Source organism: Hevea brasiliensis, chromosome 4, assembly GCF_030052815.1.
Source record: "Hevea brasiliensis isolate MT/VB/25A 57/8 chromosome 4, ASM3005281v1, whole genome shotgun sequence".
NCBI classification, from domain to species: domain Eukaryota; kingdom Viridiplantae; phylum Streptophyta; class Magnoliopsida; order Malpighiales; family Euphorbiaceae; genus Hevea; species Hevea brasiliensis.
This window is the reverse complement of record NC_079496.1, coordinates 76,363,308-76,389,690: the sequence shown is the minus strand read 5'-3', so window position 1 is coordinate 76,389,690 and position 26,383 is coordinate 76,363,308. Positions and strand designations below refer to the sequence as shown.

General features: G+C 35.2%; 1 protein-coding gene across 1 annotated transcript in view; it reads right to left on the bottom strand.

The window, feature by feature from the left end:
- Nucleotides 1–12,883: 12,883 nt before the first annotated feature.
- The window catches only part of LOC110643060 (protein CHROMATIN REMODELING 4), a 33,176-nt gene continuing 19,676 nt past the window's right edge, over nucleotides 12,884–26,383 (bottom strand). The window contains exons 8-11 of the mRNA XM_021795284.2: nucleotides 24,724–24,838; nucleotides 16,602–16,678; nucleotides 15,354–16,014; nucleotides 12,884–15,037 (exon numbers count right to left, since the gene is read on the bottom strand). Coding sequence (XP_021650976.2) covers nucleotides 13,073–15,037; nucleotides 15,354–16,014; nucleotides 16,602–16,678; nucleotides 24,724–24,838 — 2,818 coding nt within the window. The 3' untranslated portion in view covers nucleotides 12,884–13,072. The remainder of the gene's footprint in view (nucleotides 15,038–15,353; nucleotides 16,015–16,601; nucleotides 16,679–24,723; nucleotides 24,839–26,383) is intronic.

Genomic DNA, 26,383 nt, shown 5'->3' with positions numbered 1-26,383 from the left:
TAGCTAATACTCTGCAGCAGCTGGGTCATCTTCCCTTTTTCCTCTAAAATCCACAGCCCCATACTTTCGGAGCTTCTCCAGAGGTGATTTCTGTGCGGGCTGTGACTGAGCTCCCGTCACCTACCTGAGTAGATTGGCCATCTGCTAGAAAAACTACTGCTGAGGTTCTGTAGGCTGCTCAGCAACTACTTCTACTGCAGAATCTCTCACGTCTCTGATAGTACTGCTCTCTGAAGCTTGACTCTCTGCTTCCTCTTTAGTAGCCCAAGGAATATTAGAATCTATTCTACCAACCTAAAATAGACAGAAGAGTAGATTTGTATAAGAGTCACCTCAATCCCTAGTAGATGCAATGCATGTTCACACACATATATTATAACTTGTTATTTAGGTCTAGGAACGCCTAAACGAAGCTCTGATACCACTAAATGTAACACACCCTTTACCCAATCTATAGTGAAATCGAGTAAGCAGATGTCACCAATCTACAGTGAAACAGAGTAAGGAGATGTCACATTCGGTGCATGGAGCACCTATCTCTGTCTATTAATGATTATCCTTCATTAAAATGAAAATGTAATTACAAAACCATATCATCAATGTTAAACGAAGAAACTATAAGATTTTCTCCTAAATTTTAACTATTTACCTATTAAAATAGTGTTCGTAACTTGATAAATTCTCAGTTTCTATATCATTCCCATCATATACAATGATCAAATTTCATCAATATCCATTCTTCATTGAAGTTGCATATACATAAGAAATATCTTTAATTTACAATTTTATTACCCATCTCACAGGGCTAAATTAAACTTACATCCTTATGGTTACAATCTCCAAAATAAAGTTACATAACAATAGTTACAACATAAGGTACACACACATATGAGTAAAGCTATACAATGAGGATTATGATGATGCATCTACCCAAAAGTCTGAGATATGGTGACTCTGGACTTTTCTACAGATCCAATCTACCTCCTGTTAGGCCCTATCTACACTTTGTCTATATACCTGCGCGAGGAAACAAATCTTCACTCTAAGCTAAATAGCTTAGTGGTGCACTCTTAATTTTAAAAAAAATAATAATTTTCCTTATGTACATTAATATATAAAAAGTTCATAATATTCATACAAGTGTAATTAAAAGTTTTAAAGCAATAATATGACATCATGGCATACATATAGGCCAATAAATCCATACTTATTAATCATACCATTGAATGAGATTAAATACACTTTATCAAATCAACCATCCTTTAGGTTCACTAGTCAGCTTTTATCATATTTTATTTGAAACTATTTTCTTTATGATCACAATTGGAAGCTTTACCTCAGTGCCCATAGTAAACTATGACAGTTGGTGTACAGACTGGACAATGGGACTCACGACATTGATCACTCTGTGGTTCTGGTCAGTTTAACACAGGCTTACATTCTCAGTACTGACCACTCAGTGGCTCTTCCTGGTATAACACTGGCTTTCATTCTTGAACTGACCACTCGGTGGCTCTGACTAGTAGCATGCCCACTTGTCCACTCTTATACTCATTGTCTAGGCTTACTTGGGCTCAACTTTCATAATTAACATTAATTCAACATTCTTTGTTATCATAATTGTCAAGCTATGTGTGCTAACATTCTCATGCCACTTCCATGTTGGCATAGCCTTTGCATTCATGCATGCTAAATACATGTATAACTTACATTAATAAGAACATGGTAAAATCTTGCAAATTTTTTAATATATATATATATACTGTTTTCCATTAGAAATCAGACTAAGTAAATGCAAGAATTAGCTTATGCTTTTTTCATAAGATTTGTAGATTTATGTCTTAACTTTCATTTGGCTTTTGAATCACTTGATTCTAATTTATAGATCACAAGTTATGACTAAATAAATAGGATCTGGTCATATCTGCCTTTTCCTTCCAGAATGCAGGGTAGCTTCTAGACAGGTTTTAGGACTCAATTTCAGTCAGGTTTTAGTCATAATTTGTCAAATTTGTCCTCATGAAAGTTGTTCCTATGTGTCTTAGCTTTCCAACAAGGTAAGATTCACCTCATTTAGAATTTTATATAGTGAGTTATGTCCAAACAAGCATAATATGTTTAGATGCATTCTCTACTGATCACAGGATAGGCTCTAGACAGTTTTTAGAGTCTAGATTTGAACAAGTTGCAGTCAGAATTTGTTATTTTGTTCTTCATGAAATTTGTTTATTTATATCTTAGCTTTTCAACAAATCAAGAATCACCTCCTTTAGAGTTTCCTAGAGTGAGTTATACCCATTTTAATCCAGTCAGTTTAAGCTGCCCTACTCCTAGGTTCCAGATTTTGTGCCCAATTTTCTAATTAATTTTAAGGTTATTTACACAGAATTTTTGACCAAGCTTCCTTCATGAAAGTTTTAGCCTTATGTCTTAACTTTAATTTTCCATAAGTTTCAAGCCATTTGAAATTATAGAACATAAGATATAGATTATAAAGTTCAATCTGATCAAATTCAGCCAAACTGCTTTACATGCCTATTTACAATATATACATCAACATATATAAAGCAACATAATTCCAAATAAGTACTGCACCATTTACACACACTAAGCATCATTTTTCTACATAAAAATTAGACATTTACATTCAATTTAGCCAAAATTCCTAATTGGCATAAAAACCCTAAGTAACAACTTAAGGAGAAAATTAACGTATTAAGAGTGCACATACCACAAATTAAGTTTTTAATCCTCGCTTGGCTCTTCAATATCACCTTTAATCAACTTTATGGGTCTTCCATTATTCTTTGCTAGCTTGGACCGAATTCCCCCCTTGAAGAAATTCAAGAAATTCTCATCACATATCACTTTTATACTATAAGTATGATATGATAACATGAACTTATGCTTGCTAAACTCACGTTTTCCCTTACCTTGAGTTTTTCTCTAACTTGGTTACTTGGTAACCTTCCCAAATCCTTGACATTTCTTGCTTAAAAGTTGTGCTCTCACTAAATTGAAGCTTAGTTATGCTATTTGAAGTATGGGAGGTTAAGAAATTGGTGACAGTTCAAGCTTGGAGGAAGAAAAATGGTGGAGAGGAAATGATGATGAAGGTTCGGCCATTCAAGAGGAAAAAGAAGAAGATGATGTTGATTTATCTCTTTTAATGGATATTTATATTATTTTAATTCCCTATTAGCAAACTTGTAAATATGGTGAATGGCAAACTTGTAAATATGATGAAATTCCTAATCATTAAGTTTGACTATTTAGATAATTATGTTTAATTTTTATAATCATGATTAATTAAATTAATCCAAATTTATTAACTTAATTAATCTCATTTTTTTTCAATATTTGACTTTCATATCTAATTGACCAATCTTGCTCTTATCAGGTTTCTATTCATCTTTTCCATAATGCCCGATAAGTCCCTAACTCCATTTTTCACTTTGGTTTTTAATCTGCTTATTTGAACTTATTTTCTTTTATTTCTTTGACTTATTAATTCGTAATACTACTTCAATTAAGAATCTTAAAAGGTCCTACATGAATTAGAGTAGCACTCAGACCTATAATCACTTCCTAGTACCCATCACCGAGATTTATGCACATTTAACTGATTTATACTCTACTTCTTTTATTTTTTCTTCAACCTTACTTGATCTTTAGTAATTTAAATTATGACTTTTTACTTAAATTTAAGGGTAGTTCTAGACATCTCAGCCATCTAGATAAACGTAAGTCACTAGAATAGTAGAATGTATAGAACTACCAAAAGTGAGGGCGTTACAGGCTTTGTATGGAAGAAAATGTAGAACGCCTCTGTGTTGGACTGAGCTTAGTGAAGATAAGTTAATAGGACCAGACTTGGTGAGAAAGTAAAGATCATCAAGGATAGTTTGAAAGCTGCCTCAGATAGATAAAAGTCTCATGCAGATTTGAAGAGGAAAAATATTGAGTATGAGGTTGGTGACAAAGTCTTTTTGAAGGTGTCACCATAGAAGAAGGTGCTCAGATTTGGAAAGAAAGGGTAAGTTGAGCCTTAAGTTTATCGGTCCAAATGAGATCACCGAACGTGTGGGTCCGGTAGCTTATAAGCTAGCATTACCATCAGAACTGGATAAGATTCATAATGTATTTCATGTCTCGATGCTAAAGAGATACAGATCAAATCCTTCACATGTCTTATCGACGGAGACCTTTGATATACAACTTGATTTGACATACGAGGAGAAATCAGTAAAGATCTTAGCACTAGAAATCAAGGAACTGAGGAAATAAAGAATTCCATTGGTGAAAGTGCTTTGGAGAAACCACAAAGTGGAGGAAGCGACATGGGATAGTGAACAGATTATGAGACAACAACATTCATAGTTATTTGAACTAGGTAAATTTTGAGGAAGAAATTTACATTAAGAGGGAAAGAATTGTAACACCCTCACTTTAGGTAGTTTTGTACATTTTACTACTCTAGTGACTAATGTCTATTCGGATAGCTAGAATGTCTGGAACCACCCTTAAATTAAAGTAAGTAGTCATAATTTAATTTAATAAAGATCAAGTAAGGTTGAAGGAAAATAAAAGAAATGAATTAAAAATCAATTAAATGTGCAAAAGTCCCGACGATGAGTAACTCCCCTGGAAAGTGGCTAAAAATCAGTATTTTGGGTCTGTTTACTACTTTAATTTGTGTAAGACCTTGTAAAACTCTTAATTAAGACTTAATTAATGTATAATTATGAATTAATAAGTCAAAGAAATTAAAAGAAGTAAAAGTATCCATATAAATGGCAAACTAAGTGGGTGTACACTTGCTTCCTTTCATACCTAGGAAGTTGGCTACTAAAGTTAGAGGACTAAAGTGAATTAATCAATAAGTTAAGGGGTAAACAAAAGATTGGAGAACTAAATTGAATAGATTAAAAATTTTATGAGAAAATTTAAGAATAATAGAAAAATATCTTATGGACTAATGTGCAAAGGATGATGGACCATTGGGTAAAAACCAAGGAAGCTTCTACATAAGGCCCCCCAAACCAGCCAGCCAACACTCATCCATTTTCTCTCTTTTCTTTTGTTTTTCAATAGCCAAATTACTCTCATTTGAAAGAAGAAAGACCAGGGAAAAACCTTAGCATCATAGCTCTAAATTATCTCTTCCATATCACCTTTGAAACCAAAGCAAGGAAACAAGAAGAACTAGCGATTCAAGCTTGAAGAAGTCTACTGTCCTTGAGGGATTCGATGGAGGATTGAAAGGAAAGGGATAGCAGCTGGTTTTCCCTTAAGGTTAGTGTTATAATCTTTATTTTCTATCAAGTTTGAGTAAGAATATCACTAGAGATAAGGGGAAAATATAAGATAGTGAGAAAAATGGTTGGTAGGAAAGAATTGATTATGGCCAATTGGGTAGGGAAATTTCTAAGTAACGGTAAAATTAGTTCAACGGGAATGTTTATTAGAAATAGTTAAGGAATTTATTCTGAACTGTTCGTATTCTTTTGTGTTACAGCAGTTTATAAGGAGGAAGGTGAAAATATTGGTTTAGGAGCCAAATCAACTTAGGTTGGAGATTAGCAAGTTAGTGTACTCCTAATATCTTTTTTTTTTTTAATATGGTATGGCCTTTGATAACTTGGGAAAATTTATAAGAATTTTGTATGAAATTTAAATGCATACGATATGAAAATATGGTAATGGTAGAAGTTTATGTGCATACAAGTATTATTGATTACATCATGTAAAAATAAAAATGTTAATTACCTTATTAAGCCCAAGTAAACCTAGACAGTGAATCATAGGTTTGGATAGATTGGCATATCAATAGGGGACATCATTAGTAGTACTGCATTAATTATATTACTGGAATGATGAATGTCTATTAGAGGCACCGAGTGCCCAGTCAGTGATCTTTATCCATGGCTTTTAGTGCTGAATTTTATTATGACTCATATTGATAGTTATATAGAGATACCGAGTACCCATTGCTGAACAGGTCAGAGACACCGAGTGTTCAGTACCAGGAGTCTATGTTGATAGTTATATAGAGGCACCGAGTACCCATTGTTAAACCGGTCAGAGACACCGAGTGTTCAGTACTGGGAGTCCCATAACCAGTCCATATAGTTCTGTCATAGGTTACTGTGGACGCATAACAAATCTTAAAATGTAATTTAATTAAGAAAATATACATAAATATAATGAGAATTATGTTAAACCTTGAACTTTAAAGATTTCATATAGTCATTGTATCATTTAATCAATTTAGTATGTTTGTATTTGGAAATGGTCATAGATTTAATGTTTTGAGTTTCTTTATTTTTGAACATTTTTTTAAATATCTTCAGCATGTATGCAAGTTTTGCTTTTATTTTTTTTTTAAATTAAGAGTGCACCACTAAACTATATATAGCTTAGCGCGTAGATTTTTCCTCGGCAGGTACAAAAGGTAAAGAGTAGATTGTCAGATAGGAGAGGAGAGAGTGAATCTGCAGAAAAGTCTAAAGTCACCTCATACTTGGACTTTGTGGTAGATGCACTACCAACACTAGATACATTTTGTCACTCATTTTTGTATGTCCATTTGCTATGTACTAAAAACACATGATATAAATTTATTTTGGATAACTATAAATTTAAGCATAAACATATTTTGTTACATATATAGGTTTATGTCTGAATATATGATATGTTAATATTCGCATATAATGACAGAGTGAAGTTGAATACAAATATGATGAGAATTGATTGTCAATATTGTTGACCTTGGAAATTGTAAATATTATTATTAACATGTGGATATTAAATATTTAGGGGAAACTCTTGCAGTTTTTTTCATTTGAAATTTATGATTAAAATCAAAAAGTAAACATTAAGAAAGAAAATTTTTCTAATATAAGTTTAGGTGCTCCGTACACAAAATATGGCATTCCTTTACTCAGTTTCTGTGACACCCCTTACCCGACTACAGTGTAGCCGAGCAAGTTATGCCACTCAGTGTGCCGAGCACTCTATTTTATCTTAATTCATTTTTATTCTTCCTTTTGAATATAACTTGTGAAATATAATTTATTTAAGCCATTTATCAAAAGTATTATTTATTTAAGGTTCCGAAAATTTTAAAGAAAATCCGGTGGAGTACCGGCTAAAAATGGAGAAAACAGTTCTTCGAAATTTGTGAAAAACACTTCCAATATTCATATATTCGTATTCAATTACTCTCAAACTCCAATAATCATCATCTCAACATTTGTCAACCATTCATTTCTCAATTTCAATTCTCAATCATTCATCTCGTTTGATAGTCATGTAACAATCACAGATCAATATTCACTTTTCCATTTACAAACACAAATTTGCATTATTTACATGAAAATCAAAATACATTACATAAGTTTCATTACATATGAGAAAATCAAAATTTATTACAGAATGCCAAAATGACACCTATTGTCCTACCCATGCACTGCAGAAGTTGAGGTGACACGGACACTATGCAGAACTGTGAACTGCATTACCGAATCTGTGGTCTACTGGGCCCTCTGTCCAAATCTTCAGTACCTACGCGTTGCAAAAGCGACGCGCTAAGCATAAAGCTTAGTGGTGCCAATAATACCAGAAAATATAATATGCAAATAAAAACAATAATTTCCTAGTTATTGTGTTCATAAGAAATGAATAATTACTAACTTATAGTTTAGTCGAGGCCTAATTACGGTTTTATGATATCAAATACTTCATGCATTTTGTTAATTATTTTCTTCATGATCTTGAGCTTCTTTGTATTTTATTGTAATCATTCCTGATATTTAATTTTCGTATTTTCTTTAAATATCAATTCAATTACAGTTATTCTTTTCCATGCCCAAGTAACCTATACAAATTGACCGGACTGGATAACAGGTCGTTGGCACTGGACACCGCGGTGCCTCGGGCCGTCATACCATGGGACGCAGAACGTTAACCACGTATGCAGTCAGTATGGCTAAAAAGCCATGATATCACATGATCGGGCATAAAAGCCATGAATACGGGCATAAAGCCATGAATACGGGCATAAAGCCGTGAATACAGGCATAAAGCCTTTCCTTTCGCAGTACTGCTAAAACAATACCCTATTGGCATGCCAAACTATCCAAACCAATCACATTAGGCCTACTAGGGCATTTTGCATTTTTAAGTTTCACAATTTTTGAATTTCAAGTTTTCATGTCACTATTCATTTCATTAGTCAACTAAAATATTGACTTTTGCATAAACAATAGGTACATTGGTTTTAATACTCCCAACATACCACATTTTGTATTCAAAACTTATTAGTTTTGGTCACTTTCTCAAAACTTAGGTCATTTTGGCAAAATTGTCAATTTTTGGTTTTGGTGTCACTATTCACCTCATTGGTCAACAAAAATGTTGACTTTTGGATAGAAAATAGGTGTATTGGTTTTAACACCCCAAACATACCACATTTTGTATTTAAAACTTGTTGGTATTGGTTGCCAATACCATTTCTAAGCTTAATGCTAATTGAACAAAATTTTCAGATTTGGTGCTTCATCTTTATTGTTCCATTTGATATTTCTACAGTGGGAATTTGAGGAAATGGTAAACATGAAAGTTGTTCCTTATTTTGTCTAGTTGAATTTCTTTTTTTGAATCACTCCATTTGGAGTTTTGTAGCTCAAGTTATGGCCAAAATAAGTTTACTGTTCACGTGTACTGTTCATGCTGAAATTTTGGGTTTTGACAGATTTTGGTCCAACTTTGGTCAGTAATTTGACCAAGTTAAGTTCATAATTTGGTCTAACTTTCTTCATATTACATGTTCTACCATACCTTAGGTTTCCATCGGTTCAAGAATCGCCTAAATCCGAGTTTTCTAGAGAGAGTTATAGTCATCCAAACATTACTGCTCAAATGAAAATTCTGAAAATCTCAGTACAGTAAACTTCACTTTGCTCAATGATTTGATTAGGTTAATGGCATAATTTAGATTGGTGTCCTTCATGAAAGTTGTTTGTCTATATCTTATCTTGTTGCTGTAAAAATTTCAGGTCAATTGACCATATCTACAGTGAGTTATGGCCAATGGTCATTTCTGCAGGGGCTGTTTGCAGGGTATCCGGATTGGGGCCAAGTTTTGGTCCTCTTACTTTGGTCTTTTGGGCATGGTTTCTTCAGAAAAAATGTGCCATTATAAGCCTAGTTTCATGTCCAATTGGCCAAACACCAATTGGACCAACACAGCCCAAGTTATGGCAATGCAAGTGGACTGAATTTTCAGTCCCTCTCATTGTCCTAGGGCACTGCAACTTCACTTTGCAATCCTATTTTTCAGTCCATTTTATGGTCAACTTACCTAAGATGGTCACTAATTGACCATTAAAATGTGCTCTAACAATTTCCTAAGCCAAGTCAATTTTCACTCCCCAAAACCCTAGCTTCACATTAGGTTTTCTACAAAATGCCTTAGTTAGCATACCAACTTATTATTCTTATGTTTATAAACTTCCTACATGATTCTAGTTCACTTCAAGCTCATCAAAAACACTCCTTCCTATTCCTTCACTAGGGCAGCCAAAACTCATGTACACATACACATGAATTTTGTTCATTTAAATTACATTTTCTTACTAAATTCAAGTTCCATTTCATGAAATTAAAGAGTTTAGGTATATAGTGCACTAACCTTGAATAGGGCAGTTTTTTTCCCAACTCAAACTTCTCTTTCTTTCCTCTTCTTGGCTGCTAAAAGCTTGTTTAAGGTGTAGGGTAAAATTTTAATGAAGAGGGGTTAGGGTTTTATGGTGAAACAAGGTAGGAAATTAAGCTTGCTTGATTGAACATCAATGGAGGGAGGAAGAAGAGAAACTCACGTTTTTTGCTGAAGAGAAGGCAGCTGGTTTTTGGTCTTCCTTGGTCTTTATTTAGCTCTTTTATTAGTTAGTCAAATGGTTACTTAAGGGTGATTGGTTGGCAATTTTAAATGACATCACAATGATGTCATAAATAAGCTTTTTCTTCACTTTCTTTTCTTTCCTCCACTACTCATCTTCAATTTAATTTCTAGTAATGTTTATCCATAATTTATGTCATATTAATTATTTACTTAACTGGACAAGTCGGCCAAAAATCACCTCTGAAGGCGAAATGACCAAAATGTCCTCCGTTTGGCTTAACGGGTCAAAATTGTCTGTACCGATTGAAAAATTTTTCTAAATATTTTCTTGACATTCTAATGCCATAGGAACCTCAATGACCCTTCTCTGGAGTCCCAAAAATTATTTTATGAATTTTTTCCCTGGTCTAGGGCTCCTCGTTGCGAGAACCGCAACTTCCCTCTGGGTTACCCATCGCTTGGGCACCGGCTCGTGTGACTTAGTTGTATTTTATTTCTAAAATTTTTACTAAATTTTTCTTATTAATATTTGAGTTAATTTTGGTTCTTGACTTTAGTTTAAATATTTTTCCGGACGTTCTAGCTATCCGGACCGACACCGGTCACCGGAACAGTAGACTGTACGGAGTTGCTACCGGGAGGGTGTTACAGTTTCACTCAAGTAGGGGGTATTACATTTATATATTGAAATACCTTAAATTGATGAATTTCATAAAAGATAAATAAAAAAATAGATAATATTTGAAAAATAAAGAAATAATATAAGAAATAAAAATAGTTATTTTAATAAAATAGAATACTCAAAAGATATTTTTTAATTGTCATCATATTAAATAGGCTTTATCATAATAAACTAAAAGTTAAATAAAGAAAAATTAGAGTTATTGATTTTTTTTACTTTTTATTATTTGAATATTACATACACATATAGTTCAAATTTTTTATAAGATAGTTGCTTTGAATTATTTATTTTTCATGCATACAATTCAAAAAGAATTGAGCAATATATTTAAGTGTATTACGATCCCTGTATAATGTATTAACTAAGCTTAATCAAGATTACCCCACCGTATTGCATATTATAAAATAAGGTAGCACAAATTAATGTGGCAAAAATATTTCTATAAATATGAAGGCTTTCGCTTCATTTTGTACTTAAATATCATTTCATTATACTACCAAGCACTCTTTATCTAATGGCCTTTTCTCCCTCTAAATAGTTGAGAGAATTTTTCTCTCCATTTCGTCTTTCTTTCTTTTGAGTCGCTCAGCCTCCTTGCCAGTCAACGGTCTTCTCTGACCTATTTGGACAGAGGGAAAAAGTAGGTATTGCCCTCCCACCTTTTGAGTGAGGTTTGTGCATAAATAACATTTTCAATGTGTGTTTTGGTGCTGGATACGATACTTTATGGGTGAGAGTTATCTGTTGATCTGACTTGTTAGGTGTGGTTGCATGCAGGTCTAATGACCTCTTTAGCTGTTTATTGCACTTTTTTGGCTCTAGGAGGAGACAAATTTTTATGGGATGTGGGCACCTTGTTTAGCGGGCTCTGCCACCTATGGTCAACCTTTATGAATTTTTTTGTCGACTAAGCTCTGCCTCATCACTCTCCACTAGCTGCTTGTCTAACTTAAGTTATTATCCGGCTTCCATGGCTCTACTCTTCTTCGTCTTCATAAAGCCTAATATCGGCACCTTTTGAGTGAGGTTTGTGCATAAATAACACTTTCAATGCGTGTTTTGGTGCTGGATACGATACTTTATGGGTGAGAGTTATCTGTTGATCTGACTTGTTGGGTGTGGTTGCATGCGTGTTTTGCATGCAGGTCTAATGATCTCTTTAGTTGTTTATTGCATTTTTTTGGCTCTAGGAGGAGACAAATTTTCATGGGATGTAGGCACTTTCTTTAGCCGACTCTGCCACCTATGGTCAACCCTTATGAATTTTGTTGTCGACTAAGCTCTGCCTTATCACTCTCCACTAGCTACTTGTCTAACTTAAGTTATTATCCGGCTTCCATGGCTCTACTTTTCTTCGTCTTCATAAAGCCTAATATCGGCTATGCCATGGGTTTGCCTTCTATTCATGAGGGTTTATTTGTTTAGCCTTGGTAAGTCAGCATGGTTGACAGTATCCTCTGTTTATGCGCTTATCGAGTCCATCGTATCATCTCATGACAACCGTTTGCCCCCCTATATCGACAGCACAATGTTGCTTCTCTTTTGTCTCAAACCTGTTGAGTCTTAAGATTTTATTGGAAAGGGATTTTAGCCTTCTTTACTTTTGGACTTTTGACAAGGACTTTAACTAAGTCTCCTTTTATGTTTTTGGGCTGGGACCTTGTATTTAGATTGTTTATTAAGGAATATATATCTTCCGATTAAAAAAAAAAAAAAAAAAAAAAAAAAAAAAAAAGAAGCACTCTTTGATTGTGCCGTTTTACAATGCAAAAGATACCAGTCTTCTTTTATTTTCTCATCCTGTAAATGTACACTAATATACCTACGAAGTAAATGTCTTACCTGAGGAGTTTTTCTGCTTCTACTCAAATACCATTTGCATTGCTTCGATTCAAAACTGCAATTTAAATGAATCATAGCAAGAAGAGGTGAAATGGGACGAAAAGAGAGTTACGACACCCATTAATGCCTTGTTGCTTTGAGCTTTGTCCAACCGGATATTTTTTATGGCTCTACCGAAATTTAACATGAACTTCATTACTCGATCTAAAAAAAGAAAATGCAAGGACAAGAGTCCTTTATTGAAGGCCAACCATACGAATCAATTTTCTCTATATAGCTCTCATTGAAATGAATTCTACATTAATATTTAAAAATTATAAATCTTCTAATACTTTCCTCAACGTGATTTTAAATCTCCCAAATCCTTCTCATTTTTTCCATTATTAACTTATCACTAAAAGTTAATCCTCTCTATATTGGATATAATCGGACAAAAAAAAAAAAGAAAACCGCAATACCAAGCAGAAACACTGCATTTCATTTTCTCTTACAGTAACTTTACACAAGATGTTCTACATGATCCTATGTACGCTAGTTGTCACGCATTACATGATGCCTACAAAATTCGAGCGCATAACTGAAAAGCCTGGAACTCCAGTAGCCTGAAAGAATAATAATGTCCCATATTCCATTTTGTACTATAGCTATTGTTCTTGCTCACTCACAGGGTGATCCGATACAGTTCCTTCAGACGATATCTCCTCTACATCAGGCTGCTCAGTCTCAGAAGGCTCTGATCGAGTCTTGCTAGAATCACAACTATCAGGTTGGCGTCGCTTGTTTTCTGGGAGCATGACTTGTGCATTAGGAGGCAAGCGCTGCATATCCTTATTTTTCTCCACATAACCTTGTGAATCCAGAAATTCTACATGGTTGACAGATTTTGGCAAGGGCAGCTTGCTCTCAAGCAAGCTAGAACTTGTCAAGCCTGAACTAGATGACAAATGCGGACCTGGAGCTACACAAGATGCTACCAATCGAAGCACTTCAGGAGAGGGGGATATGCCCATGCTCGTTTTCTTTGGTTGATTTAAATAAGATGTTAGCGAGTGTAGCATGTTTAAATTAGGAAAACGAGAATTTGGGTCAGATTCACTCCATTCAAGTCCTGAAGTTCCAGGAGCCAAGAGTGGAGGTGGTTGGAATGTAGGGACCAGATGCCCAGAGGATGAAGCAACACCACTGTCCTGAACACTGCTTTTAAAATTATGCATGCTTCCTGCAATATCCTGCGGGAACTGCCTGAGCATACGTGATCTCCGCTTCTTTTTCTTCTTCAGAGTCCGTCTTGGATCCTTTGGTTGGGATGGAGGCGGACGTGGCATAACAAAAGGAGGAATTGTTGGCTTATTTTCTCCATATAATACACGTACTGATTGAGCTATAGCTGATACAGTGGGTGGCAGGTCCGCTTCTGGCAGTTTAGCAGGAGCACTTACAGCTTCCCTAAGCCAATGGGGTAACTTATTCTTCAAAGAACTGCTTCCAACTACTTCTTTCCCCTTTGAATGGGAAATATTTATCCCATTATTATGGTCTGGGAATAAAGCTGAACTACTAGATTCGCCATTTCCATCATTAATTTGGGAATCACGCGACATATTTAATGATCTATCCAAAAGACTGGGCAGCTTCCCATACTTCATGTTGCCATGTTCCTCCTGCCTCCGCCGTAAATCAAAGTTGCTACAGCCATTCAAACCCAGAGAGCCTAAGTTGCTTGCTCCAAATGAATTGAGCATGAATGGCATTTCACTAGAAACACTTGAAGAAGAGGGTCCTGCATCTCCAGCAAAATTTGTGTGAAATTTGTCAGGATTCCAAGTTGGAATAGGTCCAAAATGCTCATTCTGCAAACTAAGTTGATCTGACGGCTCAAAATGCGGCAGACTCGAAGACAAGTCACCAAAGCCCAGTTTCATGTCTGTCAAATGGGCCTGAAACTTCGGTGGTGTAACAAGTCGATTACCATGCAACGCCCGTGCCATCATTCCTTCAGGAATACTGGGGAACAAGGATGACTTGGAAGATTTTGTCAGCTTAATTGTCCTAGGGCCTGGGAAGGCTGGCACATCCAAGATCTTCAGTTGCTCCTCCTCCCACCTAGCAGCCAAATCTTCTGTAGTTCTATTCTTGGAAAATTTTAGCCTAGGGTCTCTAAGCATCGCATCCCAATTACCTCTTCCATGTCTACGAACACCAATCCACAGGATATCAAGTTCATCTTCAGACCAGCCATCTATTTTTGATTTCTTTCTATACAAGGTAGTTGATCCAGACCCAGTTCTCATCATTATATTTTCAAGTACCTTCCTATGGTTTTCAGGAAATGGTGGAAAGGTAGATGGTATCTGACCCAAACCTAGAATGGGAGGCACTTCCTTGTCTAGCTTATTGTATATTGCTGCATCATGAGAGGGGAATTTCAAATTGGGCAACGAAGGCATTGCTGGAAGGTCTCGCATAGAATCATTTACAGCTTCAAATCTGCCACCAAGCGATAAGTTAGGTAATAAGTCAGGGTGTGGAGTTGGCATGCTTTTAGCAGGAATTGAGAATCTGGGCATCAATTTCTCCTCAAAAGGTAAATTTGGAAGCACCATTTTTTCCTGGAAATCAACAAAATTAGAAAAGCAACTCTCAAAATGATCAGAACTCCCCCCGAGTGGGAGAGTTGGACACTGCAAAAATAGAAGATTAAAAGAGGGTATCACAATCACATGCACCAGTGCAGTCCAAGTACTTTTATTATTATTATTATTATTATTATTATTATTATTATTATTATTATTATTATTATTATTATTATAGCCCAGTCCGAGTAATTATAAGTTGACAAAATCTATTTACTGTGTGTGTGTGTGTGTGTGTGTGTGTGTGTGTGTGAGAGAGAGAGAGAGAGAGAGAGAGAGAGAGAGAGAATACCGGACTAAATGGGATCCAACCATCTGACAAAGTACTTTTGAGATGCTCTTGCATGACTTCTGCTGATGGATCTTTATATTTTGATTTGTCTGGGGTAATTTCCTGCCTTTTTAAATCTGTCTCAATCAAGGTTCCAGATGAAGGTAGACTAAATGGAAACTCGGGTCCAGTTGCTAGATTGCTTTGTCTATTATTGGATCTTGATGAATTTCGGTGTGATGAATCCAACTGATTAGCATTGGGAGCACATAGACCCAGAACTGGTAACAAGTTGTAGTTTGCATGGCTTGAGCCCCAATTTTGTTGACTTGGAATTGGAAGGTTGATGCCAGAAGAAGGGTGACCAAGAGAATTAACAGAAAGATCCAGATGACTGCTCATTCTATGCTTTGATATCCGACCCAGCCTTAAGGTTGAGTCAGCCTTGCTCTTTGGTGTATCAAATGGCTGGGGAAATTTATTATCCTCCAAGTCAAGTACTGAAGATTTTTCTCCAACCTGTTGAACTAACTCCATTGTTCGATCCTTGTCTCTCTCATTGGTGAGAGGACATAGAGGCTGAGTGAGTGAATCAGGTACAGGAAGACCCTCATTGAGGCGGCATTCTTCAATAGCATTCCGCTGAGCAAGACGTCGTTTTTGTCTAGCACGAAGCCTAGCACTGTCCAAAGAGAAGTAAATTATACAATCCACAATTTCATAGAATAAAATATTCTCTACCATATTGGCCTTCTGTACACATAACATCACACATATATCATCTCCTACACATAAAGGCCTCACTTCCTTTTAAGAATGCATCTAGACCCATCTTCCTTTCATTAGTTAATCGACCTTTTTCTAAAGGGATTGCAGCAATTCTGGTTTTATATTGGGAATGGCTCTCTCATATTGAGAAAATTTTCAAATAGTTTTGATTGCTCAGATCTTCAAACTAAAATTAGCATCTACCTCAACAGCTGAAGCCCCTTGTCATTTTTGAAATCAAAATCCTGAAATTACTACTATATATATTTTGTCATTCTACCAAATTAGCCTTTCTTTCACTCATGCACAACACTTTTTCAGCCATCCAGAACTCAGAATTTTATGCTCAACAATAGAGACTTCTTTCCATAACCAAGTATTCTATATATGAATATTGCTGGTACTAAATGCTCAAAAAATTTCAAATATTAGTACTGTTGAAAACTTGAGATTTTAACTTAAAAGTGATCACAGCAAAATAACAGAAGAAATTTAACTTACTATTTCACTTTCAGTGCTCGTCCAGCTGGGGTATATTCACGCTCTGGCTCTGGCTCCCGTTCCTCTTCACCAGCACTCTAGTTAAACACAAACAATTGTAACCGCTATTGACGAGAATGATAAAAACAAATCAATTTATATGGCCATGGTGTCAATCTTGAAGATTACATATGAGAGATTTATAAAGTTAATTAAAATGTCAGGCAAGAATTTAAATTTCTGCTCAATGGGTAGGTGTTGTATGCTTGAGCAACAATTCAGTATATATATATTGAAAACATCTGTGTAAGAATATAATGTCATGAGCAACACGATGATAGGACTTCATTAAGCTGAAGGTACTAGAATGCAAAGGAAAGGCAAAAAAGATGACTAGAAAAGGTGGGACAGAAGAAATATCTATTTTAGGCAATAAGCATTATATGGACCACAGAATTTTTATCAATTTATAAACTACTTGATACAGAAATGTGGTATCAAGGATCTGAATATAAAGAAAGGCTTTATGTCATGTGATAGATTATCTTGAGTGCTATTGTCCCCAGATGGAACAACTAATCGCAAGGTTTGGCTGAAATTGTCAAAATTAAAACCGTTGGATCAAATTTTAAAATCACAAAATGTTTGGCTCTTTGTTTTGTCATTAGGCCTATTGACAACAATTTTGGCCAATTTAATGAGTGAGGATTGGAGTGTGTGCGTAGAGCTTACAGTCATCTTAATAGGAAAAAAAAGGTTTCTTTTTTTTTTTTAATTTTCTTAATCAATTATTGTAAAAAAAATTAATATAAATATTTTTAAATGAAAATTAAAAAAATAATATTTATATTTTAAAGCATTAAAAAGGAGAAAGAAAAGTTTTTTTTTCCTCTTTTTTTAGGCCAATTAAGATAGCTAAGTGAGGAATGGTTTTTAAACCGCAGTTACAGCCATGTTTGCGGTTACGGTCATGGGTAACAGAAAAGGGCTTGTAAGTAATGGTAACGGCTTATCACAATGCAAATTTTTTTGAACAATTTGCAAAGTTCACGAAATAATAAGTATTCAAAGATATAATTAAAACTAAGATATATAACTAAAAAATAATAATCATAAACATATCAAATAAAGACATTAAGAGGATGTTTGGCTTAATTACTTACTTTTAACTTTTAACTTAAAATGTTTTTTTTTTTAATTTATAAATTAATTTAAAAATAAGTAATTAATTGTTTGGTAAAACCACTTAAAATTAACTCTTAAATAGTTTAAGTATTTAGTTAAAAAGTACTTAAAAGTAACTTAATTTATCAAAATGACCAAAAAGGATATATTATTGAGTGTTATGGTTGTTAAAATGAGAATAATATTGATATTTTAAAAAATTATTAAGATAATATAATCTTTTACTTGGTCAAAACATAGTTTTAAAATAAGTAGACAAGTCAAAAGTAAGAGGCACACTTCTGACTTATTTTAAGTAGTTTTTTAACTTGTAAGCCAAACAAAACACTAATCTACTTATGATTTTTAACTTATAAGTAGGTTTGACCAACTTATAAGTCAAACTAAATGCCCTTTAAATCCATCATTCTTATACATCATAAGTAGATAGTAAATAACTAACCTTATTACCACCAAAATAAATGTCTAGTTGGGAGAAAATTGAGAGAATGGTTAGTTGCCTAGAGAGAAAATGACGAGGTGCTAAAATGAATAAGCCAAGATAGTTTTCTGTCCGAAAAAGGTTCCCTTTGATGCATTTCACATAAAAAATTAAAAAATAATAATAATAATAAAAAAGCCAAAGGAAAAGTAACAGCCGCACAGCTACTTAACGGTAGATTACGGTCATTACCTTGTATCCTTTACTATTAAAATTTTAAAAATCCATTAAATAAAGGTGGTAACAATAACAGCCAGCTAAAATTCTCTTTAAATACGTAAAGGCTATTATTTAAAACCATATTTTGGGCTTCACACATATTTCCCCTCTCCCTCATTACATTAGCCAAAATTGTTATTGAAGTCATAAAGCTAGGTTAAAATTGAAAAAATTAAAAGGGTGATGCAGTCAACAAAAACTAGATATAGGAATTATTTTGATTTAAATTTCAATTGTAAAATTAAGATCTTGTTAGGGTTATTGAACCCTACCAAATGTTTCTTCCTAAAATAGAATAGAACAGAAGAAGAAAGGGAAGAAATTATAGAAGAAAGAGAGTAGAACAGATACAAAAATATAAGAAAGGAAGAAAGAGTTTATTATTGTGTAATGATTCTTCTCTGATTACACTAGGCTGTTATGACTGTTTTTATACAGCAATAACTGCTACAAGTAACTGTTCCCGCCAAAACTCATCCCTAACAACTCATGCCAGCTGCATCCCTAACAGCTCATGCCAGTTGTTCTAACAACTCATGCCAGCTCACTTAACTACACTAGACTTATTCTTTCTAAACCTAGTTCTTTTGTATGTAACAATACCCCCTTCTTTAGCACATTCTTGTCCCAAGGAATGTGCAAAATCAGGAAATTGGTTGAGGAGGAAAGCTTTGTCTTCCCAAGTGGCATCTTCAACAGCCAAGTGCTTCCATTTAATAAGAACTTGATCCACTTGTTGACCATTTCTGAAAATTAGTCTAGATTTCAACACTTGTTCTGGAACAACTTCCACCACATCTTCTTAAAAAACTAGAAGCTCTATCATAGGCACCACATTTTCCCCTACCTTCTTTTTAAGCAAGGAAACATGAAACACAGGATGTATAGATGATGAGGGTGGCAAATCCAACTTATAAGCAACAGCTCCAACCCTTGCAAGCACTTTATAAGGCCCATAAAACCTTGCTGACAGTTTCAGTGATTTTCAGATAGCCGCTGAAGATTGCCTATAGGGTTGCAATTTCAAGTAAACCATATCTCCAACCTGGAATTCTCTTTCACTCCTCTTCTTATCCACCTGTTGCTTCATTCTATTCCTTGCAATCTCCAAATTAGCCTTCAATAAAGCTGTCATTTGCTACCGTTCCTAGAAAAATTCTTGCAACTGTCCAACTGAAACTTGCTCAAGCGGCACAGCAAGTAGAATAGGTGGATAATACCCATAGAGAGCCTCAAATGGAGTCATTTTTATGGCTGAATGATAGCTGGTATTGTACCACCACTAAGCAAGGGAGAGCCACCGACTCCAAGAAGCGGGCTTGAGATGTGTCATGTACCTCAAATAAGCTTCCAAACACTAATTTAACCTCTCTGTCTGCCCATCAGTTTGGGGGTGGTATGCTGTACTGAAGGAGAGGTTGGCTCCCAGGCATTTGAAGAATTCTTTCCAAAATAAGCTTGTAAAAAGCTTATCTCTGTCAGACACAATAGAAACAGGTGCCCCATGGAGTTTATAAATGTTGTCCAAAAAGAGCGTGGCAATTGAGGAAGCTGAAAATGGATGTGCTAGAGGAAAGAAATGGCCATACTTGGTAAATCTACAAACCACTACCAAGATAGTGTCTTTACCATTTGACTTGGGTAATTGCTCAATAAAATCCAAGGAGAGATGTTGCCAAGCTTGGGATGGCAATGGTAAAGGTTGGAGCAACCCTGGCATAGAACAAGTTTTTGTTTTACATCTAGCATACTGATCACATTGTCTCACCCACTGCAGAATATCAGATTGCATGCCAGGCCAATAAAAATGTTTCTTCAACTTCTAGCAGGTGTTATTAATCCCTAAATGGCCTCCTAAAGGAGAGTCATGATAAATGGAGATCAATTTCTGCCAAGTGCTGTAGAACTTCCGACATACATCCTATTCTTGTAATATAAAAGACCCTGCTTGTAGTGAAAAGAGGGTATTGCTGTCCCATCTACCGCTAATTGAGTAATTAACTCTTTAGCTCGATCATCTTGCTCATAACTAGCCACTATAGAAGTGATCCAAATAGGAAATAGCCTAGAAGTCACAACATATAATTGCTCATCTTGTGAAAAAGATCTTCTAGACAATGCATCGGCAACCTTGTTCTCAACTCCCTTTCTATACAAAATTTTATAGTCAAGGCCAAGTAACTTCAAACTCCCTCTTTGCTGAAGGTTAGTGTGCAACCTTTGTTCCAATAAAAATTTGATGCTCTCATGATCAGTTTTGATAAAAAAAGTACCTTGCTTTAGATAATGTCTCCATTTAGAGACAGCAAAGGTAATAGCCAGCAGTTCTTTCTCATAAACTGAAAGTGCTCGAGTTCTTGGCCCAAAAGGTTTAGAAATATAAGTTATAGGATGACCCCCTTGCTATAAGACAGCTACCATGCCCTTGTCACTTGCATCTATTTCAACCACAAAGGGTTGGGAGAAATCTGGCGAACCCAAAACAGGGGCAAAAGCCATAGCTTCCTTAAGTTGCTCAAAGGCCTGCTGACTTGCATTAGTCCAAACAAACCCATCCTCATAATGCCTTACAAATTTCTTGTAATATCCTGGAAGACCAAGAAAGCTCCTTAATTCCTTCACATTTTTAGGAGTAGGCCATGAAACCATGGATTGAATTTTTGCTGGATCAGTGAAAACTCCCTCAGCAGAAATTATGTGGCCCAAATAATCAATAGAAGCCTGCCCAAAAGAGCATTTAGAAAGCTTAGCATACAGGTGTTGCTCTTGAAGCACCTTAAAGACTTCTTCCAAATGAGCAAGATGTTCCTCCATAGTGCTGCTGTAGATCAAAATGTCATCAAAAAATACAAGCACAAATCTTCTTAAATAAAGCTGGAAGATATGATTCATTAGTGCTTGGAAAGTGGCTGGGGCATTGGTTAAGCCAAAGGGCATGACCTTAAACTCAAAATGGCCATGATGAGTTCTAAATGCAGTCTTATGTATGTCAACAGGTTCCATCTGATTTGATGATACCCTGCTCTAAGGTCAATCTTCGAAAAATACTTTGCACCATGCAACTCATCCAACAAATCATCAATGATGGGAATAGGAAACTTGTTCTTGACAGTCAAGTCATTGAGCTTCCTATAATCTATACAAAATCTCCATGAGCCATCTTTCTTTTTCACTAACAGCCACCAGCCTTTCCATCTCAGCCTTCTGATAGTGTGGATACCGATATGGTCTCACATTTATTGGTTGAGAACCAGGTACTAAAGGAATTGCATGATTGTGAGTCCGAAATGGTGGTAACTCCTTAGGTTCTTCAAATATACTGCTATACTTTTGCAACAGTAATTGTAAAGAAGATAAGAAAGGAGATACACCCGATGTTGCAGTCATACAATGATTCTCAACTGAATTAAAAGTTGGAAACTGAATGCAAAATACTAGTGTAGTAAAATCTGCACCTTGCTTGTGCATTAATTGAGAATAGGAGCTGCAAGACAATAATGGAATTTCTTCAGCAAATGTTTCTTTCCCATAAAGGGTAATTAACTGCCCATCCTTCTTAAAAGAAATCTTTGCAGCTTCAAAATCAAAGAGAATAGGGTTGAAGCTTTTCATCCAGTCCACTCCTAAGATAATGTCAAAGCCTCCAAGGTCCAATATCCTCATGTCAAAGGAAAATTTGTTATTCTGAATTTTCCATGTGAATCCGTGACAAATTAAGGAACTAGAAATCCTTCGACCATCAGCTACCACAATAGAAGTAGTGAGTGCCTCCACTAAAGACAACTTTAACTCTTCAGCAACTCCCTTATCAAGGAAACTATTAGTACTACAGCTGTCAACAAGAATGACCAATCGCCTATTCTTGAAAGTTCCCAACACCTTAATAGTATCAGCTCCCTGACTTCCCTTCATTGCATGTACTAAAAGTGTCATTTCTTCCATTTTGTTCAAAATTCAACTCATTTCCCATATCAAAACATCCCTCCTCAACTGGTTCCTCTTCCTGCTTCTCTACTTGAATTGCCATGGCTGCCTTTGGTTTACAAGTGTGACCAGGTAAATACTTCTCACCACATCTATAGCAAGGTTTGAAGGTTCTTTTTTCAGGCTGTTATTGGTTTGGAGGGTTGGATTTAATTGAATTTTGGTTGACTGAAGAGTTATTAGTGGTAGGTTGAGAGATGATAGGTATTGTGGAATTAGTGGTATTATTGATTTAAGGTTTCCAGGACTATAGAGTTTCAGTATTTGGTGATTTTGGTGGATAAATGAAGTTTTGACTAGCTATGGTGGGTTTGTAGGAATTATTGGAATTTTGGTGGGTTGAAATGGATCTGTAGGTCACAGGATTAAAGGTATTGAATTTAGTAAAGGGTCTAAATTTTCTAGTATTTTCTACTAACTGTTCTTGCAGTCTAGAACTTTCAAAGGCTTGGTATAGGGTAGTAGGTTTCATCATTCTAATCATAGGTCTTATATCATCCTTTAACCCCCCCAATGAATCCAGACAGAAAATATGATTCTCCAAGCCCTAGCATAAAATTCTCCATTCTGATTCCCAAATCCTCAAATCTATCTTGGTATTCTCCACACTACCCTCCTGCCTAATCTTCATAAATTCCTCCACATCTTCCAAACCCTGGCCCCCCAAATCTAGCATACAATCCCTTCTCACACATTAGTCCTTTCTCCTTTAACCCAATTATGGAACCACGCATCTGCCCTTTCTACCAAAAAGAGACTAGCAATACTCACCATTTGTTCTTTAGGAACCTTATAAACTTCAAAATATTTCACACACTTTCTAATCCATGCCCTAGGATCCTTGCCATCAAAAGTAACTAGTTTAATTTTAGGGAGAATACTAAAGTTACATACAAAATCTAGAGCAATTGCAGAATGAGAGCTGCAGCCCTGATCCTCTGTTGATTCCTTGGCATGGGTAAAATCCCCCTATCCTCATTTCCTGCCACCACCCCATCTCCAACATTGGTTCCTCTACCCTTACTATTCATCAAATTCAACAACAAGGGTTTCAGTTCATCAAGAATTGCATTCTTGATGTTCACAGAACCTGCTTCCATCTCTTCTTTGATATTCATCCTCATATCTGCCTTTACTCCCTTCACCTCAGCTCTCACCTCCTCAAAATCTCTTTGAGAGGTCTCTCTGAAAATTCTGAATTGCTCCTCCAACTATGCCATCCTCACAGCTTCAGCACTCACCACCTGAGATCTAATCATCTTGCGAGTCCCAACAATAATTTCCAAGTGATGCCACTGATCAACAGTGCTCTGATACCAACTGTTAGGGTTATTGAACCCTAACAAATGTTTCTTCCTAAAATAGAATAGAACAGAAGAAGAAAGGGAAGAAATTATAGAAGAAAGAGAGTAGAACAGATAGAAAAATATATGAAGAAAGGAAGAAGGAGTTTATTATTGTGTAATGATTCTTCTCTGATTACACTAGGCTGTTATGACTGTTTTTATACAGCAATAACTGCTACAAGTAACTGTTCCCGTCAAAACTCATCCCTAACAACTCATGCCAGCTGCATCCCTAACAGCTCATGCCAGTTGTTCTAACAACTCATGCCAACTCACTTAACTACACTAGACTTTTTCTTTCTAAACCTAGTTCTTTTGTATGTAACAGATCTTCAATTCAAATTTGCTAGTATAATTTCTATTAGGAACTCTAAGTTTCTATTATTTAGGAATTTTATTGCCATTAGGAATATTTAAAAAGTTATAGTATTGGTTTAGAATTTTTTGTAGTTAGCATTGGTTTAGAATTAGTAGAAGGATGGGTTATTACTCTATAAATACCCATGTAACTTGGGTGTTTTCTGGTTAGCTTTGTTAATTGACTATTGAGAATTAAATAAATTGCAAGCCTCATTTTTCCCCATTGCGTATATTCAATTGGTTCTACATGAATTCGCTAAAATTAAAAAACCATGCAAAAGGGTTGGATTTTTTAGGACATTAAGCAAAAAAGAAAAAAAAAAAAAAAAAAAAAAAAAAAAAAAAGGAATCAATTCAGTTTGAATAATATCCCAAGGTTTGAAGGAGTTATAAAATGGACATGAATAAGCACAGTACAGAGAAATTAAGATAAATTTGATCACAGCTGACATCACCAAAGATAACCATTCTAGTCTGCTCTTCATTAGCAACATTATTCACCCAATACAAAATATTTACTAGCGTTAGGAAGTGATTTGTTCATGTGAAGGAAGTAAATAGGGTGTACCTCACTCAATGTTTCATTCGGATGTGGAGCATATGCTTCCCTGTAAGAAACAGCTTTCCTTTGGCGTTTCCCTCGACCAAGAGCTGCTTCTTCCTCACTTTGATATTTCTCCCATCTAAAAGCCCAATAAACCACATAAAAAAAATTAGCAGTAAATCATTATGTAATCTAATTCTGACTGGAATATAAAGTTTGTATAATTAGAGCATGCCCGATGAATGTGATAAAGTGTAATGGAATGTATTAGGATGAAAACGCTATAGATTAATGAACAAGACCTTTGTTCCATCAAGCTCACTAAGGAATATAGAATTTCAGTGATTAAATAGGTTATATAATCTAGAACAAGCATTGCCTTAAGTGAGTTGGATGTGCTTAAAATGCTTTGTAAGTTTCATCTGCTTTGCATCAACTCTAGATTCTCCCAAAATAAAAGTTTTATTTCCTAGTTATTCCATTGAAGCTCTTATATGAATAATATTATATTTGTTATCTTATTATCTTTGAATTCCCAGTTTATCAAAGGTACGCTGTGAAATTGATCATTTATAAATCATGAGCTAATTCTTCTTTGATTCATCAAAGAAAGGTAACACATGACATCAATACCAATATTAGATTTAGGGGATGTTTGAGTTTATAAATTTTGTGAGTCGGGAATTTGAGTTTTAGGATGACTCCAGAAACAAAAAAATTTAAGTACGAGGACTGCTACATTCTGTATGGGATTTGGTAATTAGCAGATTTTCTTGCAAAGAATGAGGAAGAATGAAGAGAAATTAATACAGAAAAAGAAAAATCCATGGCATCATATCCACAACAAAATTCCAAAGTTGCAATCTCAATATTATCATTCCTTTACAAGGAAAGCATTACAAAATATAATTATAATCATATAAACCAGTATCCTATTCCTAGATAAAGTAACAAAAAGCTCCAAATTTAAACTTCTGCAGAACAAAGCCAAAGCTTATAAGCCCCTATAATAGAACCAGTGCCACATTACCAGCTTTTCGAACAGTGGCCACCACAATAACTTCATCCTTTTGCTTTTATGATAAAACCAAGGACCATAAAAACTATGCTGATAAAGTAACTAAAACCTTGCTTAAAAAATTGAAACTTTTTATCAAGTCAAACATGATGGACTCAAATCACCAAGCCAAAAGTTATAACAAGTTCAAATATTTACAAAAAGGAAACTGGTTTATGAAATGCAAAATCCACAAGATAAACAATTGGTATCTCATGGAAACTGTTGATCTAAGCCAATGCATATTAACAAAACCAATATAGTTGACTTTTAGAAAAGCCTCAGTTCATCACAAGTTGTTGATTACTCGAAAATTGTTACTGTTATGGAAAGTCAATCACTATATTATTTCTTTGTATATTCTATATTCTGTATTCCTATTTAGGATTTCTTCCTAATTAGTAGAGCACAATTATAGGAATCAATTGTATATATATATACCCATATACAGATTAATTGAAATTAAGGAGAACCATCTCTTTCTACATGGTATCAGAGCAGGTCATCTATCTAAGGTGACTATTTGTTCTCACCACCCAGCTCAGGAGAGACCTTGGCCGCCGACCGGCCGTTTCGACTCCGATCAACATCGCCGGCGTCGCCTCAACCCCCTCATTCTACCACTGT